The 21439-nt window shown below is 45.4% G+C and overlaps 1 protein-coding gene across 3 annotated transcripts in view; it reads right to left on the reverse strand.

Annotated features, from left to right (window-relative positions):
• LOC140188451 (rho guanine nucleotide exchange factor 19) overlaps nucleotides 1-21439 on the reverse strand; it is a 40192-nt gene that overhangs the window by 9268 nt on the left and 9485 nt on the right. For all 3 annotated transcript variants that reach the window (XR_011883318.1, XR_011883317.1, XM_072244737.1), the window contains exons 4-10: nucleotides 20221-20373; nucleotides 14054-14180; nucleotides 11346-11420; nucleotides 10159-10251; nucleotides 8400-8551; nucleotides 6455-6601; nucleotides 2445-2512 (exon numbers count right to left, since the gene is read on the reverse strand). Coding sequence is in view for 1 of the 3 variants with exons in the window: in XM_072244737.1 (XP_072100838.1) it covers nucleotides 2445-2512; nucleotides 6455-6601; nucleotides 8400-8551; nucleotides 10159-10251; nucleotides 11346-11420; nucleotides 14054-14180; nucleotides 20221-20373 (815 nt within the window). In the remaining 2 variants the exon portion in view is untranslated. The remainder of the gene's footprint in view (nucleotides 1-2444; nucleotides 2513-6454; nucleotides 6602-8399; nucleotides 8552-10158; nucleotides 10252-11345; nucleotides 11421-14053; nucleotides 14181-20220; nucleotides 20374-21439) is intronic.

The raw sequence follows: 21439 nt of genomic DNA on the forward strand, positions 1-21439 counted from the left end.
CTGAACTATCTGCAATATGCTTTCTCAGAAAAAGAAACCAGAACTATTGGCAATACTTCAGATTTTATCTTACCAATGCTCTGAGCAGTTATAAACCATCACCCTTGAAATAAAAGCAAACATTCATTTCTTTTCTCTCAAACTACAATTGCATGCCAACATTGTGTGTGTGTATATATATATATATATATATATATATATATATATATATATATGTGTGTGTGTGTGTGTGTGTGTAATATATATATATATATACACACACACATATACATACACACACATATTATTATATATATATATATATATATATATATATATATATATACACACACACACACAAAGACTCATATCCCTCTAGAACAGCATTAGTATATAGAATACAACCTACTCCAAGATCAATGTAACCCTTTCCTCCCACATGGCCCACAACTCTTTTCATCTATCTGCCTATCTAAGCGTCTCCCAAGTCTTCATGATGTATCTGCCTCTACTGCCACCCAAGTGGTGCATTCCAAGGCTCCCAATGTTAAAGAAATCTACCTTTGACACTTCTGCAAAGTTTTCTTCAATCACCTTAAAAGGATGTTCTCTGGTATTACCCATTGCCGCCCTGGGAAAACAATGCTGCTGTCCACAATCTATGCCTCACCTTATGTCAAGTCATCTCATCATCCTCCGCTCCACACAGAAAAGCCCTAGCTCAATCAATCTCTCCTCACAAGACCTGCTCTCTTATCCAGGCAGCATCCTGATAAATCTCCTCTGCACCTTCTTTAAACGTTCTACATCATTCCTGTAACGAGGCAACTAGAACTAAACAATACTCCATGTGTAGTCCAACTACAGAGATGCAACATTACCTTGTGGCTCTTGAACTCTATCCAACCAATGAAGACCAACACACCATACCCCTAAACCCCCATTAACTTGTGCAGCAACTTCGATGGACCTGAACCGTAAGATCCCCCTGTCCCTTGCACACTCTAAGAATCTCACCATTAATATTGTACTCTGCCTTCAAGTATGATCTTCCAAAGTGTACCACTTCACTTTTCTGGACTGAACACCATCTACCACTTCTCAGCTCAGGTCTGCATCCTGTCTATGTCCTATTGTACATACAACAACCTTCTACATTGTCCACAACACCAACCTGTGTCATCTGCAAACATCATTTTGTCTTTCTCCTTTTAAGTACTCTGCTGTCTCCTTTTCATACTGAAGTGGGTAACCTCACCTGCATTACATTTCATCTACATCTGTCTATACACTGACACTATCCCTTGGCTTTACCCTTTATCTCACTCATCACCAAATCTTGCAATAGTACACTCACCTGCTTCACTCAAATTATTAATATAAATTGGGTCATGCATCCTCAGTTATTGACGCCATCCCTGTGGCACCCTTCCAGTTATAGCTTGCCGACCTAAGAATGACTTGGTTGAGCATACAAACCAGATAACTTACTGGGGCATCACGGTAACAGTGGTTAGCACAATACCTTACAGTCCAGGCAACCCTGGTTCAATTCCGGCTGCTGCTTGCAAGGAGTGTGTACGTTTTCCCCATGACCATGTAGGTTTCCTCCAAGTCCTCAGGTTTCCTCCACAGTCCAAAGACATATCAGTTGGTAGGTTAATTGGCCATTGTAAATTGTCCCCCAATTAGGCTAGGATTAAATCAGGGGGATTGCTGAGCTACTAGGCTCGAAGAGCCTATTCTGCACTATCTCAGTAAATAATATTCAATACACTTCTGGTATGAAATTTGTGAATTAGTCAGATGAAGTTCCATTTCATGCTTATTCTGGATAATCTGACTGAGATATTAAAAGTTTACAGTCCTTGGGGACTTCTGCAGAATGCATGGAATTTTACAAGCTCACTCCTTCCAATGGTTTTGCAGCCACTTCCTTTAAGACACTAGAGTGGACCATAAGGTCCCAGGGACATCTTAAACTTTAGTGCTGTTAGTTGGCCTAACACTTCATCTCTGGTGATGTTTTAGTTCCTCTCACCCTTCTTGTCTCCTGAATTTTTGACATTTATTGGGAAATGTTACACTAATCCTATTTCATCCTCCCACTACCTCAGCAACTCCCCCAGAATTCTAGGGGAAGGTTAATGGCCAAATAACCTAAGCTTAAAAACCTTGCAGACTTCAGTGCAAAAGCAAGCTGGTGCCAAAACCAGATTGGCCATAGTTTTATTGAGGGGCAGAGCAGACTCGAGGGGCTGAATGGCTGCATAGTTTCTTAAATTCTTCAGAGAGGACAAAGGAAATAGATTCTAAACAGGATTGAATAAAGTACAATTGAAGCCCAAACAATTAACTGCTGGGGTGGGGTTCTATGATGAAGTAGAAGGCATGGGGTATCAGGAAAGTGGGTTTGATGAAAGATATTTGAAAAGGTTCCCCATAGAGACCATAATTCTACTCACTCTTGTTCTGTGATTCACTTCCAGCTCTTTGAGCAGAAATGGCTGCCACCCACTCCCGGGCCTCAGATCTGCACAGGGGACAGAGCAAAGGGAGACAATGGTCACAAACATACTCACTCAGGGAGATCACACCAATACACCAGAGCAACCCTGACCACTGAATGCGTTCAGAAGGCAAATTTGCATTGTAAATTTCCTCTTGGAAAGAAAATATGTAAATCCTGTGACAGGATATTGGCTAAAGAGCCAAACCGTGGAACAAGGAAAGTTAATGAACAATGGGACAGGAAGTATCTCAGTGATAAACCACATTCCTCTCAAATGGCAGAAAGTCCCTTCATCCACTCACTAACTCAAGCATCTCATCATTTGCAACAGCCAGCCTGCTGGAGGAACTCAGCATCTGCGGGAGGAAATGAACTGTCGATGTCTCAGGTCGGAGCCCTGTAGGTTTCTTTCCCACTGCCGTTGACAAAACCCTCAGTCACCTCTCCACCATTTCCCCAACACTTGGCCTCACCCCATCTCCCCTCCCAGTAGAGCATGGACAGAGATTCCCTGGGCTTCACCCACCAGCCCACACATTCAGCATCATCTTCACATCTTCTGCCACCTACAACACGAGCCCACCACCAGCATACCTTCCCCTCCCCGCGAGGATCACTGACTCCTCCCTCTAGTCATCCCTTTCTACTGATCCCCATTTCCAGGCACTCACCCCTGTAACCATACAAAGAGTTACACCTGCCCCTATACCTCTTTCTCATCACTATTCGCTGCCCAAAACAGCCCTTCCAGGGGAGGCAATCTTCCTTATGTGACTTCACTGGCATTTATTGCATCCAGTGCCTTGTTGTGACGGCCTCCACATCAGTGAGACCGGATTAAGGGGGTCACTGAACAGCCCACTGTGCCAGCCGGGGTCCTCTCGGTAGCCAGCTATGTCCCATTTCCATAGACACGCATCTCCACCAAGGACAGGTCAAGGCCGGGTGAAAATTAGAGAAACATCTTGTGCTCCTGGGCAGACTTCGTGCTGGCAGCAATAATGACGAATTGTCAAACTTGCAGTAACCTGCCTGTCCCTTTCCCCTTCTGACCCAACTGGCCCCATTACCCTGTGCGATTCCTTCCCTTACCTTCTCCTCCATCTACCCATCTCCATTCACTCTTCCCACTGATTCCCCTCCCTTTATTCCATGCTGCACCCATTCTCCATCACAATTCCACCCTTAGTCCTTTGTCATTTCCACTCAAAGCCTCCCAGTTCAGACTTTCTTCCTCTTCTCATCCATCCAACGCCACTCCACACTTGGATCCACCCATCACCCGCCAGCTCTTGCCACACACCTGCCTCCTCTTTCATTCGTCCAGATAGAGTCACAACCAAAAACTATCCGTTATCCTCCACAGATCCTTTCTGACTCACTGAGTCCCTCTGCATTGTTTCTGCACGCTCTTGCGTCTCAAGCAACGCACAAAACACTGGAGTGGGGAGGTGGTGCTCTGCAAGTTGAGACAGCACCTACAGAGGGAAATACAGAATTGATGTTTTGGGCCGAGATCCTCCACCAGTCCAAAACTTCAACTGTTTATTTCCCTCCACAAATGCTGCCTGACCTGGGATTTTGTATGTTGCTCATGATTTCCTGCATCTGTGGAATCTCAAGTCTCCATTTCGTATTATGTGTTTGGAGGTGGTTTGGGGGGGGGGTGGGAGAGAGATCGCTTCTTGGTTGTTCACCAATAAATTTTTTTTGTGAACAATTTATTTTTGAAATACAGCAGATTCCAGTTTTTTAAGCCATCGGTAAATCAGGGCAGCTGCTTATTCAGGACAACTCTTAAAGAACAAAAACTAATCAAGAAAATAGCCAGGATTCCTTTAGTTTATTTGGGATATTATGCCACTTAATTGGGGCAGGAGACTGTTGAACAGTTTCTAACCAGCATCAGTCACATGCAGTTGTGTAACTTTTAAGACAACACCATGCTTAGATTGAACACTCTTTTCCCAAATAAATAGTATCACTTGCGTGTGCTTTTGTTCAAAAGGTAGTGATTTTTGTCACAGTTGGTGAGAAATAAGCAATAACACAATTCAGAACCGTTTTGTTCACTGTGGTTTCAAGCACTGAGATGTCAGAAATGGCCAGGCGACAAAATGAAACTATTTCACTACTTTAAGTTAGGAACTATAAAGAATTTTGAAGGCATCAACAAGCGTCTTGAACGTTACAATGAAAAATGAAGATTTGGAGGACACAACCGAAGGCAGTCCATTATCTGCACTAGATGTCTGCGCTGATTTTGTTTAATTGGTGGTTATCTGTCATATCTGATGATGACACGAAGCCCATGCAGGGAAGTTTTTAAAGCAGAAAAGCTGTTGCACTGGGGTAGTTCCACACTCTTGACATTAGAAGACTGAGACTGGCGGTACGAGTAATTATCACAACTGGTTTTCCTTAGTTGCAGCAATAGACAACAGGTGCAGGAGTAGGCCATTCGGCCCTTCGAGCCAGCACCACCATTCACTGTGATCATGGCTGATCATCCACAATCAGTACCCCGTTCCTGCCTTCTCCCCATATCCCTCGACTCCGCTATCTTTAAGAGCTCTCTTTCTTGAAAGAATCCAGAGAAATGGCCTCCACTGCCCTCTAACACAGAGCATTCCACAGATCCACAACTCTGTGTGAAAAAGTTTTTCCTCAACTCCGTTCTAAATGGTCTACCCCTTATTCTTAAACTGTGGCCTCTGGTTCTGGACTCCCCCCAACATTTGGAACACATTTCCTGCCTCTAGCGTGTCCAATCCCTTAATAATCTTATATGTTTCAATCAGATTCCCTCTCATCCTTCTAAATTCATCATAGCAGATGGCTATGATGGCTTCTGTGCCTCTATACTCCACAGAACAATGCAGGACTGCATTCCTTGCCGTCGAATCTCACGATAGATCTCACCCACCCGGTTTGCTGGAGTTGGCTTTGCATGCTGGGACAGACATGTCCCCATCTCACCGAGGCATGATGCTTGCCAGCTGCTCTCACCTGGTGTAGCCTGCCTGTCGAAGCAGTGTATCAGGGTGTGGCCACCATCGATTGCAAGCAGCTACTCGGAGCCACAGGTGAGAGGTGAGTGTGCAGCGGGGACCAAAGGCAAGTTAGTTGCCCCAGATTGGACAAAAGCCCCTTCAGAGGTGCTACTCCTCCTTGGACACTTTTTTTTTTAAATAAATAAAATCAGTGTATCCTCATGAATTCCTGTCAATAACCATTAGGAACCAATAGGTTTTAGTCCTGTACTGGTACTTTATACTTTATTGTCGCCAAACAATTGATACTAGAACGTACAATCATCACAGCGATATTTGATTCTGCGCTTTCCGCTCCCTGGATTTCAAATATTAAATATTAAAAATAGTAAAAATTAGTAAATTTTAAAAATTTAAATTATAAATCATAAATAGAAAATAGAAAAATGGGAAGTAAGGTAGTGCAGAAAAACTGAGAGGCAGGTCCAGATGTTTGGAGGGTGCGGCCCAGATCTGGGTCAGGATCCGTTCAGCAGTCTTATCACAGTTGGAAAGAAGCTGTTCCCAAATCTGGCCGTACAAGTCTTCAAGCTCCTGAGCCTTCTCCCGGAGGGAAGAGGGACGAAAAGTGTGTTGGCTGGGTGGGTCGTGTCCTTGATCATCCTGGCAGCACTGCTCCGACAGCGTGCGGTGTAAAGTGAGTCCAAGGACAGAAGATTGATTTGTGTGATGTGCTGCGCCGTGTTCACAATCTTCTGCAGCTTCTTTCGGTCTTGGTAGTGTTCCAATTTGTTGGTATTAATTTAAGTACATAAACTGCTGTTTAACTTATCTTTTTTTAAATACCTTTTTAACTATTTCCATGAAACTTTGGCTAATTGGGGCAGTCACATAATTGGGCCAAAATGAACTGGTCTCAATGTGTCCCAATTAACCAGAATCCACTGTACATATAAAAATAAGCACTTACACATTTCCTGCTCCCAAGATTAAATTCCTAGTGGCTCCTTTGTGATTCTCGGACAGGCACAGCTTAAAAACCAGTGAGGCTGCCTCAAGGCAGTCAGCTCCCACCCTGGAGGTCCTGGCGTAGTCCACAACAGAAAACCTGTCTTCTCTGATAGAAAGGAATCAAAAATAATGAAAAGGAGGATTAAAGCACAATAATCTTTTTTTTCCCCCCCAAGTTGACATAAAAAGACCCGGCCAACCCAAGTAATGAACTTAACTGACTTGGTTTTAGTGACCCACCCAGCCAAAGCTTATCCCTTCCTGATGGTATCAAACAATGCTGTGCTACAGTTTCAAATGACTATTCCCCACGTCTAATCCTGAATTACTGACATGCTTTCAACAATGGCAAACATCATTGCCAAACCTCATTTTGCCTCGCATTTTCCGTCAAAGTAGTGACTGCATGATCCACTGGATAATCAGTAGCATTGTTCCAGGTCCCATTCCCTCCTCATCTCCCCGCCACTGCTTGACAGAATACAGGGCAGGGATTAATCTCAGGGCCTGTGCAATTTATTAGCTTAAACAATTTCTAATTTAGAGGACTCCTATGAGAGGGTGCATTGTGTGAGAATGCTACTGCCCAACCCTTCCCCCTCCAAGTCGCACACCTCCCATTTTTGGAAATACATGCAGCCCACTCATTGGGCTGATGTTTCAAGAAAGGAATGCATTTATAATTAATTGTTGTTTCATCACCGTTTCATCACTAGATCAAAAACTTCTTTGGGCAATGTGGTTGCCTCATTACAGGAAGGATGTGGAAGCTTTAGAGATGGTGCAGAGGAGGTTAACCAGGGTGCCACCTAGATTCGAAAGCATGCCCCGAGGAGAGATTGTGTGAGCAAGGGCTTTTCACTTTGGCGCGACGGAGAATGGGAGGTGAATAGGAGGCATAGCGTGAACAGCCAGCAGCTTTTTCTAAGGGCAAAAATGGTTAATACAAGACAGCATAATTTTGGAGAAAAGTATGGGGGAGGAGAATGTCAGAGGAAGATTTATTTATTTATTTTTTTAAAACATAGAAAGTGTTAAGTGCACAGAACGTACTGCCGGGGTAGTAGTAGAGGCAGTTACATTAATGAGATTTAAGAGACTCTTAGATAGGCACATGGTTGAAAGAAAATAGGCTATCTGGGAGGGAAGCAGTAGATTGAGCCTGGAGTAGGTCAAGCCTCCATGAGGACTGCAACCTTGCCGTAGGGTTTGGAGGCTTGTGTGCCTCAATGACCCGGAGAGCTACGTTGGCTGGAGTCAGGGCTTTATGCTTTGACTCTCGGTAGGGTCACCCACGCCGAGCAGGTCAAAGGGTAGAGGCCAGACCAAGAGTGGCCCACCGGTCCTCCAGGTCTGGGGGTTCCGCTTAGGGCTAACACCCCTGACTGGTTATCTGTGTGTGACGGTATGGACAGTCAGATAGAGGATCTTCAGTGTTGCTTCAAGTGCCAATGGCATAATGGGCAGTAAGTAAAGAGCAGGTTAAAAGGTTGGCGTAATGTCATGGGCCACAGAGGTCTGTACTGTTCTATGTCAAAAACAAGAACGCACAAAATCTCTGCTTTCAGCACAGGGACAGCAGGGGTTCAAAGTGGTGCGGCATCACTGCCTCTTTAAGGAAAGCTGTGGTCGGGCACTAAATACTGAGCTTGCTAGTACTGCCCCTCGGTACAGAATCGATTCAAAACATTGGCCTAGGAACAGCCAGCCAACCAGGGGGCAGATTCTATGCCACAAATTCTTTCAGGACTCTCAGGAATTATCATTCAGCTGAGTGGACAACCAACACTAGGAAGTCACAATTGTTTTATCAATAACTCCAACATAATCCTACGGTAGCCTGGACAAAATGCCCATTAATATAATCCACAAGCAGCAAAAAAAAAGTTTGTCTGGACACTTACTCTTTCCGAGACAGCAACAGCAAGTCATTAAATAGATGAAGGTAAATTGGTTTAGGTGCATTTCCCAGTTTGTGTCTATATCCAGGGACAGATAGCTCATTCAGCTCCCCTTCTTTGACCAGGAATCGTGTTTGGGAGATTAAAGGAAGGGCCTGCAGAAAGAGAGAAGTTACTTATTAAACCAGCAACAGCAAAGAATCGGAATGCAATAAGTGAAAAATAAATCAGCCCCATTCTTTGTTCAATCTCCTTTATGGCCAGATATTAAGTTTCATTTCGGGAAAGAAATTATCCTGTCAGCAACTGTCGACCTCTCACTACTCCCACTGAAGGCACTGCTAGCCATCAAGTCTTCCAGTCAAGATGTCGTTGCCTCAGTCGATATCTTCCAGATAGCGCACCAGAACATCATCTTTTATGTCTGTTTTTCATCTTAAATGTGTTTCTGAGAATGTTAGAGTCTCCGATTTGCAGTTTGGAGATAGTTTGAGCGATCCAGCGCTTTGCTGCCTCCGAGAAGCTGCCGGAAAGGGAACGCGTACTCAGAAGGCCTCGACGCGAAGAAACTTCGAGACAGGGCATGAGCCAATGCTCGACTCCACTTTGCCAGTTAAAGCGTTGGGGAAGATTGAGGCATGAAGGTGAATGCAGAAAGCCAACCAGAATTCAGCGCAGATTGCCTTCCTTTTGATCACAATTGAAGGAGGGATCTGTGAGCGGCCCTTTTGCTGTGTGGCTTGCTTCGCGTAGTGCCCCTCTTTCGATGAGTGCTGGTGATATCGTAGGATGGCATTGTGGTTCTGCATTTATAGATTGGAACATTGCAGTTATGAACTATGGACTTTCTCAGACCTACGGTTTTTAAGTTGTTTTTTTTAATTGCCCACTCTGTTTCCATTTTGTTGTGTGAGGGGAGGGGCTGTTTTCTGGGGGGGTCGATATATCTTGTTCCATTTTGTCTGGGGTGGGGGTTTTAGGGGTTGATGATCACAAAGCCATTCTTTTGTTGGGGGGACAGGGTGGGCGGGTTAGATGTCTCTCTGAACGACTTCCATGTTTTGTTTCGTGGCTATCTGGAGAAGACAAATTTCAGAGTTGAATTTGGATATATGCTTTGATAATAAATGAGCCTCTGAAGTCTCTGCCAGCCAATCACAACCCCACAAGCTGTGCTCTACACCAATGGCAATTCACCTCCTCTAAGGTGGTTACAGCTGAACCGACTTCAGGTTCTGATTCAATCTCACTCATTCGGGTGCTTAACTGGGTGGCCACCGTTCAACATGGACTGGTTAGGTAGACCAGCCTGCATCCACAATCTCACTCTGACCGTATGCGACCAACAAAATTTCTATAGCGATAAAGCAATTTTCCCCAAACTGACTTAAATATCTTTTGTGCTGAGCACAGAGCTGCTGAGAAAAGGAGTGGCTTCAGTACAAAGCCTGGATCGTAGTACAAATGCCTTTTGTTAAATTAAAGCTGCAGAAGGCCAAGCACCAAATGTTGGTTGAATCGCATAGCAATTGCCTGAGTCATTGCCACTCTCAAAGACAGTGCCGAACTCTTTTTAAGCTTCCCAGCATTGACAGTTCAAACATTCCCCACCCTTTGCAAAGACAAGAGCTCCTCTCCAGCAGTGAGAACTTAATACTTTTCCTTGTGGAACAGGTTCTGAACAGATGGCAACATGATATTTAAGCTTTGTAGACCGAACAGCTCACTCAATCCATTTCAGTTTTACTCTGCTGACGAATACCTTGGTGCTGATGAATTCCAGCCTCTTCTCCAGAGAGACCAGCTCCTCAATTTGCCGCATCATCTTTACATTCTCGTTACATGTACGCACGATCTGGAGGAGAAGTGAGAGACAAGTGTTACTTACCCCCACTCTCCTGCCTACTCACTTTATCCCAATGGTTGCAACTTCTCGTCTCTTATCCAGATACACCATGAACCCCAAGGACACTTACAAAACTTTGCAGAAAGATCTGCCAACAGGGTGGATGCAAAGTAGCTCTTGGGCTGTTATCCAACACTTTGCTGTGCTCTTAGTAGATAGATCTATTGCACTTACATCAAACTAAAATACTAGATTTCAAGACAACTTCAGCAAATAAATTCCCAGTTATTTATTTATTGAAATACAACATAGAATGGGCCTTCCAAGCCATGCTGCCCAGCAAACCCCCAATTTAATCTTAGCCTAAATCATTAGACAAGTTCTAATGACCTACTAAAAGATAATTCTTTGGACCATGGAACCCACACGGTCACGGGGAGAACCTTACAGACAGCAGTGGGAATTGGACCCACGTCATTTGTACTGTCAAGCGTTGTGTTAATCACTACACTAACGCACCATATGGAGTGACAATATTAACAGCAACAACAGCCCTACGCCAAGATTGTGTCGGGTAACAGAAGTGTAGTTAGTGGAGATGTTACTTCACGGAATTAGTGACCTGCTTTCCAATCTGACCTTGGGGGTGTTGTCTGTTTGGAGTTTTCATCTTTTCCCCAGAACTGTTCTGGCTTCTTTCCACATCCCACAGACATGCAGTTCAGGAGGTTAACTGGCTATGGAAAATTGACCCTGGTGTACAGCTGAGCGGTAGAATTGGGAGAAGAACGTTAATGGGAATTAGGGAGAGTGGGTTACAGGAAACTTAGTAGAGGATGAGCCACTTTGAAAGATGCCTCAATGGCCTCCGGTTGTCGTGAGGAAACTTGAGAAATAATGCCTGACCAACACTACTTAGTCAGCTTATTCAGTAGCAAGGGAACACAATGCAGACCGGAGCACATCTTAAAACTGTTCACAATAGCAGATGGGGGGGGGGGGGGGAAGAGAGAGAGAGTGTCCCCAAGGCCCTTGCTGGATCGTGAAGACAAGCAGCCAAGGTGCCCTGCTGTCAAAAAGCTTCCCAAAGAAAAAAGTCTCACCTCCTCAATTGCTTCCACAGCTTTCCGGACTGATCCCAACATCGGACATTCTGGTGAGCTCAACACCAAGATATTCTGGAAAATAAAAAGTTGGGAAAAGATGACTACAGCTAGATTCCTCTCCTCCTACTGTAAACAAGTCAGGTTGAACTGTGGAGACTTCTCCTGTGATAGCTGCCAATCAGGGTGAAGGCACAGAATACAAAGCCAGAAAAAGGGGAAATTCAACTTAAAAACAGTGAAAGTAATTTGTCCTGATCTTCTCCTTATTACACCAGAAATACAAAATGCAAAAGTGCAAACCAAAGACCAAAACAACAATACAATTCCTCTCTCCACAGCTGAAGTGTTGAATATTTTCAGCTCCCTCTTGCTTCAATAACATTCCAGGCAAAAATTAGAATTGGAAAGAACAGCTCACAGTTCTCACATTGTATGGGGTTGCCCAGGTTCTTTACCTCTGCAATCCCTGAAAATGTGCTAGTTCATTTGCCATTGGATAGCTTGGGGTGGGGGGGGGGGAGGGGGGAGAGAGAGAAAGGATGCTGATGACAAAGAGAATAAACTGCAGGCTTTCATGAAATTAAGACTGATAGGAATGGTCTGTGGAGAACTGGCACAAATGGACTTCTGTCGCAAAACACAGGAAAATACCAGATGTGCAGCACTTTACAATATGGAGAGTTTGAATGATGGAGAACAAAGAGGAAGTCACTGCTGGATTGAGTAGCAAAGAGTTAATGGTAGAGGGAATAAAAGGAGTCAGTCATTGAATCCTACAGCATTGAAATGGGCTGATCATCCCCATTCATCCATGCCAACCATGATGCAAATCTACATTAATCACATTTGCCCATATTAGCCTGTAGCCATCTACTTCCTCGATGTCAAAATGCCTGTTGTGACATGTCTAGTGTGGTAGTGTAGTGGCTAGCGCCTGTCGCTCTCACTTTCAGCTTCCGCCACTGGCTAGCAGTCTGGCGAAAAGGAGAGCTGAATTTGTAAGTCTCTCCCAGCCAGTACATAGTCTCTCCAACAGCAAGCCTCATGTAGTGCCTCCTCGCTGGCGACACACAGAAACTGAACTCCTTTCAGTCTCAGGCTGAACTACAGAGGACGGGGAGGAGATCTGGCCCCTGCACACATGGCGCGCAAGCCCACCGGTGTGTGGACACGCCCTGGTGCTCATGTACCAGATCCCCAGCTATGGGTAAACAGTCCCACTGCCTTGTTGGGGGCCTCAGGAGAGATGAAGGCTATGGGAGTAAACCCCCAGACAGCAAATCCGGAGTGGAGCCCCTAAGGCAGCTGAACGTCATTGATCATCCTTACAGCAGCTCCTGCAGCCAAGCTGGTGCCAAACATATTGCTTCATAAGCTTTCCTTTGGACTACACTGGTGAGGGCATGAGGGGGATCTTGACAACTGGGCATCTCAGGATCTCCATACCTTCTACCCAGGCTTCTGATAATCACCACCACCCACTGTCCTTTGAGACAGACAGATGCCAACCACTACCAACCATATACTTTCTTATCCAAGTACTTGTCCAAATGCCTTTTACATAACTGTATCTACCTCAACCACTTCCTCTGGCAGCTGGTTCCATGTAACCATCACCAAGCTAACTATGGATACAGTTTGCTAACACATCTTGGAATCCACATTCCCAAACCTTCTAGACTAGCCTTGCATGCAGCATTTCATCAAAAGCCTCAATGAAGTTAACATAAACCACATCTACCACCCTAGACACAAAGATCTGGAGATGAAACTAATAAAAGCATCAGCTGCCACAGAAAAAAAGATTTACTTAGTTACAGCAAGCAAAGTGATGACAAAATATCAATGACAAGTGAGCATAATATGCAAAATATTTTCAATTACAGTTCCTCTCACATAGGTGGAACTAACAGTGAAGCATCAGGATTTTAAACACCGCAGACCACAAGGGAGGTTTGTGGCTAGGTCGTGTGGGGTTTGGTTATATACACAATCAGAACTGACCCAGCTCTGCATGACCAATCGTTCACTGCAGATTGAGGGAGGTGGACTTGGTGCATCTATGATTCACCTTTTCAGTGAGCATTAGACACAGGAGGCCATTCAACCCATCTGGTCAATGACAGCACCCAAGACTCTTGTCCTGGTTACTTCACCTGGAACCCAAGTGCCCGTCAACACTTCCCCTCCCACCCCCAAAATTCTCTCACCAGCCACCTACATGAGGGGCAATTTGCAGTGACCAATTAACCTGCCAATCTTTGGAACATGGGCAGAAACCAGCACATCTGGAGGAAACACACAGTCCTTGAGAGAGTGAACAATGGGGTTACAGGCCATATGCAGACAGTGGGACAAACTCAAGGCGGCACCTCGGTCAGCATGGATGGGGGTGAGGGGCCCCCAAAGAACCTGCTTCCCTGCTGCACAACTCCACGACATTCTACAAAGACAGCACCAAGAGCTCAGAATTAAACTAGTACCACTGGAGCCAGAGGCAGCAAATTGACCTGCAATGTCTGCGTCCCACTACACACCTCAGCTTCCCTCAACCCAGGTGGACTGAGTGAAGCAGGAAGCAGGCACATTAAAGCACATCACATTCAAAATGGAACGGTCAAGGCCAGGGAGAGGAGGAGAAAGACAGCTTTCAGAAAAGCCATAACAAATGCACAAGTGGACAGTAAAGATTATACGCCCATTACCGCCAGCATGATCTTCAGTCTTGTGATACGTTGGAACGGCAAGATGAGGAAGGACTTCAAAGGCTGCCGCTGGCACAGAGGTTGAACTTCCAGCTTCTTCAGGGCCTGTACAAATCCGTCATTCAGCCTGTCGGAGAACCAGGTAATGCAAATGCACTTAGAGTATTGCCAACAGTTTTGAGCTCCACATCTCAGAAAGGATGTGTTGTCGTTGGAGAGGAGTCCAGAGGTGGTTGACGAGAATGATTCTGGAAATGAAGGGGGTTAACAAGAGGAGTGTTTGGCAGCTTTGGGCCTGTACTCACTGGAATTTAGAAGAATGTGGGGGGGGGGGGGGAGGGGAGGGGGTTGGGGAGAATCTCATTGAAACCTACCGGATGTTGAAAGGACGAGATAGGGTGGATGTGGAGAGGACGTTTCCTACGATGGAGGTACCTGGACCTAGAGGGGACAGCCTCAAAATTGAGGGGTGACCACTTAGATCAGAGGTAAGGAGGAATTTTTTTTAGCCAGAGAGTAGTAAATCTGTGGAATGCCCTGCCACAGACTGTGGTGGAAGCCAAGTCCGTGCGTATATTTGAAGAGGAAGTTGATCACTTCCTGATTGGTCAGGGCATCAAAGGATATGGTGAGAAGGCAGGTGTCTGGGGTTGAGTGGGATCTGGAATCAGTATGATAGAATGGCAGAGCAAACTCAATGGGCTGAATGGCCTAATTCAGCACTTATAGTAAAGAAAAAGACACTGGACTCTGCATAGACACAACCAGAATATAGCATGCATGCACTGCAAATCACTTCCACCCAACGACTAGGCCAGCCTACCTTATGCAGTGCCCATTTGGTTAGTGACCTTGTTGAACATTTTCTAATTTGCATCTTTCACTCTAAAACCCAATGGATTTATAAACACAGTGGGATCAGGAAGACAGTTAGCCAAACATTGAATGGTCAATCATATAACATTTGGGGTGGGGGTGGGGGGGCACCTGAAAGACGGAGGGACAATCTAGAGAATGGTTGTGTGGTAGGATCAGAGGAGATAAAAATAAAATTCATGACTCGAGCTCGTCATGAGTACAGTGAAATGAGTCATTTACATTAACAACCAAGAGTGCTGGGAGCAGCCCGCAGGCGTCTCCACACATTACGGTGCCAATAAAGCCCACAATGCTTGGCAGAACTACACAGAACACAACAACAAAAAACAAAACAACAATAGCAAAAATAAAAGCAAGCCTAATTCCACCCTCCCACACAGTCCTTTAATCCCCAGGACAAGCTTCCAGCCTCTATTTTAGAACCTTATGATTGATAGAAATGTGTGTGCTATTAATTAGCTTTACTGGGATATCACATGTCCCTCACTAGAACTTTTCTTTGAAATAAAGCTCCAAAGATTCATATGTTGCACCTGGGTATTTCGGGATTGCTGGAGGAACTCAGCAGGCCGGGTAACTCCTGCGGAGAAGAGTAAACAGTCGACGTTTTGGGCCGAGACCCTTCAGCAGGACTGGAGGAAAAAAAAAGGCTGAGTAGATTTTTAAAAGGTGGAGGGAGGGGAGAGAGAAGCACCAGGCGGTAGGTGAAACCTGGAGGGGGAGAGAATGAAGTTGAGCGCTGGGACGTTGATTGGTGAAAGATACAGAATGCCACGGAAGAAAGAAAAAAGGGGAAGGAGAACCAGAGGGAGGTGATGGGAGGCAAGGAAATAAATTGAGGGAGGGGCAAGGGGACGGGGGTGGGGGCGGGGTGCGTTACCAGAAGTTTGAGAAATCGATGTTCATGCCATCAGGTTGGAGGCTACCCAGACGGGATACAAGGTGTTGCTCCTCCAATCCGAGTGTGGCCTCATCACGACAGTGGGTGGATTTTGTGCTGTTGGACTCCATTGTGCAAGACTTGTTTCAGCAAATGCAAACATTCCCACTGCTGCTGGCATTTAGATACACCACTGACAGTACTCCAGCCGCCCCTCACTCAGTGCCGCCAGCACATGCTCCGCGGCAGGACGGTGTAGCTAACGTCTGCACAAGCTGCTTCTGTAATTCCTGAGGGCAAGGGAGCATGCTTCCCAGGATCAGTGAAAGGGACCCAAAGAGGGTGATGAAACCCATCACCCAAGGTCAGGTGCCCTCTGTTCAAAGAAGCTACAGAGAGCTCACAGGGGTACTCAAAGAGATGGTTGAGGGGACCACCATTGTCTTCACCAGTTAGTAAAACCAAGAGTCAAGATTTGTCTCTGAAATCCAAACTATTTCAGAAACACAGGGCTTGCCTTCACTGACACCTTTTTTTTTACACTCACTCTGGTATCACGAAGCAGGCAGTCGTGCTCCGAGGTCTATCCGCCAGTCCTGGTGGGGCTGCAGAGGTTAGGATGACCGCTGTGTAACCTGGACAGGATCAGACAACCACCCGTGTCAACGCTGCACAGCGCCATCACCTTCCTCTTGCAGATACCGTGGATACGACAGGCCAAGTATGGCACCAAAGAATGCCACTAGGTAACTCTAGAGACCATTTCCCCTGGGTCTTGAGGTCTGGCTGTAGTTTCAAATGAAGTCAAGCAGCTTGATCAAGTGAAATAACCACAGTACTCATTATGGTTTATTCCCTTTGATCAGGTTAACAGTCCTGATCGCTGGAGCAATGTATGGCTCAGTAATTTTCCCGTATCAGTGTAGTGAAAGTAACTGATCTCAAATGGGCCATTTAAGGCTCCTGCAAGGCCAGTAAAAGTGATGTATTGCTTCCCATGAGAATATTTAGTCTCACTTGTTCAGCATCGCACAGGTGTTAATGCCCTTCTGTTCCGAGTCTACCTGAACACTGAGGAATTATATTGATACTTGTGACAGTAAAAGCTTCAGAATCCAGTATTGTTAACAGCATTTCCAGAAGACGTGTAAACGAGAAAATAAACGTTACTCTGGATCCGATGCAGCGCAAAAAAGATACGAGATAAAGAACATTATGCGCCATGTCACAAGATTAATAACAATAAAAATATTAATACACAAGATAGCTTATATAAAATGCATGTTCAATTCTGTCTTTGATCTGAGCAAGCCCTCGCTACAGTGTCTGGCTGAAATAAAACTGAATACTTTAATCTGCTGGTTAAGGGAGAGAACATCTCTATCCTTTAACAAGCTGAGAATTGTTATTAGCGGCACAATGGCTGCATTGAAAAAGTGGAAATAATCTCTTGCATTATACTGACCAAAGGCTTTTTTAAAAAAAAAATAGGGGATTGTACTGGATTACAAGTTTGCATATGATTGTATAATGTATACACAAGGGTATATGAGAAGCCTTCCAGTATCAAATACTACCCCCTCCCCCCAAAAGTGCAGCAAACTGTCACGTTGGTGGAAACCAATTGCAGAGCTTCTGGGGCGGAGGACATGAAATGAGTGCCTTCTCCTTCCTAGTGCAGCCCCTCAAGTGGCAAAACTCAAATTACGCTTTGCTGAAGGCTGCAGAGGACTGCCTGGTTCGGTCTCATTTTCAGCAGCCTTACTGGGGCACTAGTGTGCCGGTGATCTTCACACAGCTGCCAACTAAACAAGTGGGTGATCAGCGACTGCATTCGAGGCTTGCCTTGAACCCTCAGAATGCACCCTCTGCGCAGTTTGGCTCTAAAGAGAGGTTGCTGCGAATGGCCAAGGACAAATTGGGGGAGCTCTCCACAGTCATGGAACTCACCAGAATGGAGGTCCCCCTTTTAGCTCTACCACCATATGCCTTAAGAGAATATAGTCTCCTCCTGTGTTGAGAATAGTGTATTGGCCACACGTGCAGCTCCCCATTTTGGGGAAGTCTGTATTGGAGAACAAGTTTCTGTTAGGTTGAATAGTGAAGGCTGATCTGATAGAGCAGGAGGCATGATTGGCTTCCCTGTAGCAGTGGGGAGCACGTGTCGGCAGCTGTTGTCTGGAGTAATCCCGAGACTAGAAAAGTGAAGGCAAGACACAAAGAAATCTGCAGATGCTGGAATTTCAAGCAACACACATAAAAATTGCCGGTGAACGCAGCAGGCCGGGCAGCATCTCTAGGAAGAGGTGCAGTTGACGTTGCGGGCCGACACCCTTCGTCAGGACTAACTGAAAGAAGAGATAGTAAGAGATTCGAAAGTGGGAGGGGGAGGCAAGAACAGTGTTGATACACATGCGAGCTGCATTGAGGTTTTTACAACATCAGACATACAAGACTACCACATAGATACATGTATCTACATATCTATGCGTGTACATAGATAATGCCTGCACAGACATTATTACTTTGAGATAAGATGCAAGGTGAATGTGATGTTAACGAGCTTTCACACCCCTAAGTGACAAGGTCCCAGTAGATGCCTTGGAGGCATTTGGTTATCCACAGCGGTGCGTTAGGTCACAACAAACAGCCTTTGCAAATTAATTTAGAGTTTGAAGAGCATGGATGTCTTCCACGTGAGCACAGCGCAGAATGGCTGCAAGCACGTGGAGCAGAATGACCGAGTGCAGGTGCTCTTTCAGAGCCCTTTACAGGTACATTGACCAAGTCTTCTTACTGGCTCTCCATCTGGGCAACTATTGTCACGCTTCAGACCAATGACGTCCAAATTTTGCCCCACTGTGAATTTGGACAAGTTTGACAATGGATAAATAGCAATGCCAATGCATACAAATTTATCCCAGCTCATATACGTGTAATGGTAGCAACTCGTACCAAAAATACACAAACACAAAATATACTCATTATATGCACCATTGCCAATTGCATGGCTTTTTTTAAAAATATGGTGCGCAAACAAATTTCTGGCCTTGACTTCTGGAAGAAAAGCACAGCAGTGACTGGGCTACAAATATTGTTGAACACAGGAATAGAGGTCTGGAATACAACAGCAGGGATGTGATCCTGAGGCTTTGTAAGGCACCGGTGAGGCCTCACCTTGAGTATTGTGAACAGTTTTGGGCCCCTCATCTAAAAGATGTGCTGGCGTTGGAGAGGATCCAGAGGATGATTCCGGGAATGGAAGAGTCATCATACGAGGAATGTTTGATAGCTCTGGGTCAGTATGCGCGGCCATTCCGAATGAATATCGCGTTTGTGAAGTAGGATGCCATGCACAATCCGGATTTGATGGAGACAGCCGTGAGAAGCGCAGAGGAACATCTGGAGTAACTTCTGAAATGTCAGCTTCGCTGCCGCTGCTACTGTGTGATCGAGAATCTCCGGAGACGAAGGCCCCAAATCCTCAGCTTTGCCTATCGCCGGGACTGGGGTTGAAGCGCTCTGCAGAGATGGTGCTCGGAGTTTTCAGACGGACTCGGAGTCGGACTGTGGTGGGATGCTTCCAGGATGCTGCATCGGCAAGTTGGCGGTGCTGGAGGTTCACCGTTTGCGTGAGATGATGGGACTTTCGAGAGACTTTGAGACTTTTACCGTGCCCATGGTCTGTTATTATCAAGTTACGGTATTGCTTTGCACTGTTGTAACTATATGTTATAATTATATGGGTTTTGTTAGTTTTTAAGTCAGTTTGTCATGTGTTTTCATGATATCATTCTGGAAAAACATTGTATCATTTCTTAATGCATGCATTACTAAATGACAATAAAAGGGGACTGCGTGTCCTCAATCATAATAATTTAGAAGGATGGGGATCTCGTTGAAACTATTTGAATGTTAAAAGGCCTAGCCAGTAGGTGTGGGAAGGATGTTTCCCATGGAGGGGGAGTCTAGGATAAGAGGGCACAGCCTCAAGATAGAGGGGCGTCCATTTAAAACAGATGCAGAGAAATTTCCTAAGCCAGAGTGTGGTGAATTTGTGTACATAATTTATTACCACAGACAGCTGTGGAGGCCAGGTCATTGGGTGCATTTAAGGCAGAGGTTGAATAGGACAAGGCATCAAAGGTTACGAGGAGAAGGCTGGGGTGTGGGGTTCAGGAGGTGATAAGAGGATCAGCCATGATTGAATGGTGGAGCAGACTCGATGGGCCAAATGGCCCAATTCTGCTTCTATGTCTTATAAGAGAGGTTAACCTGTTTCTTCTGGTCTCCAACACAACGTGCAGCTTCAGACTGGATCCTTGCTGGATTGCTTTCAGGATGACTGATGCTGCATTGCTGTTACATCAAACTAAGATGTAGACCTTTGCAAGCCAGTTTCACTCACATGAGCTGCTGCAGCATCTTCTCCTGGTACATCTGATTGGTGACGTACGGGACGTAGACCCTACGAAAATCAATGCAGTGCAGCAGCACGATGTCACTGAGGTCTCTGACAAAGACGTTCTCCTCCAGACGTTCCTCCAGGTCCAGCAGAAACCTGTCCGACAACCACAAAATGCAAGTTAACCTGCAAGCAAAACAGTGGCATTAAACAAAATGCAGCGCCAAGCACCAAGGGACATATTCCAGGCAATTACAGTTACAGCACGAATGAGAGAAACCAGCAACTGTCCATGTTGTGAAGAAATGTCCCACAACCAAGACAGGGTGGCTACACAGCTACTCTTCACACCCTTTGTCTCCATTCACCCCACTCAGTCAAATATTTTCATCCATTTCCGGACTTCTGGCAGCCAACAGATTTTCAATCCATGTTAGCAAATCATCCAACTTTCAATTTTATGTTAACCATCTTTGTCACGTGTTGCAAAATGCTAATTTTCAAAATACACTTAACAATGTATACATTATACAACCTTGAGACTAGTCTCCTTACAGGCATCCACAAAGAAACCCAAAAGAACCCATTTTTTAAAAAATTGTCCAACACCCAATGTGCAGAGGGGAAAAAAATCATGCAAACAAGAAAAGCAAGCAAATAGCATTCAGAACGAAAGCGACTTCACAGACACAAGGCCTAGAGCAGTCAGAGCAGGCCTTTGCCTAGTGCAGAGTCGAATAAATGTCACCAAGCTCACAGACAGCAGTCAGAGCAGGCCTTAGCCTAGTGCAGAGTCGAGTAAATGTCGCCAAGCTCACAGGCACAAAGCCTGGAGCAGGCCTCAGCGCAGAGCCAAGTGAATGCCATGAAGCCTGGAGCAGGGCCGCATCATCTTCAGCATGATTTATACCCAGCAAATGTACACGTTTGACAGTAACTTGACCAAGTCTGACCCTTTCCGTCCACCCGCAGTTCTCTCCCAGCCACTGTCAGAGGTTGCCATCTCAGTGTTTACTCATGGCAAAGCCCAGAGCTGACAAACCCCAGGTCCCAGTGACACTAAGGAGTTCAGCCGTACATTTAAGATTTGCAGCACAAAGATAGTAGTATCTGTGCGAGATAAAGAGGGAAATACTTTGGATGTCCATGTTCCAGTTCTAGTTGAGGGTTATTGTTCAATGGTTGGGAATTTCTGCCCCATCATCCTTTTAAACTAGATTAC

Source organism: Mobula birostris, chromosome 27, assembly GCF_030028105.1.
Source record: "Mobula birostris isolate sMobBir1 chromosome 27, sMobBir1.hap1, whole genome shotgun sequence".
Taxonomy (NCBI): Eukaryota; Metazoa; Chordata; class Chondrichthyes; order Myliobatiformes; family Myliobatidae; genus Mobula; species Mobula birostris.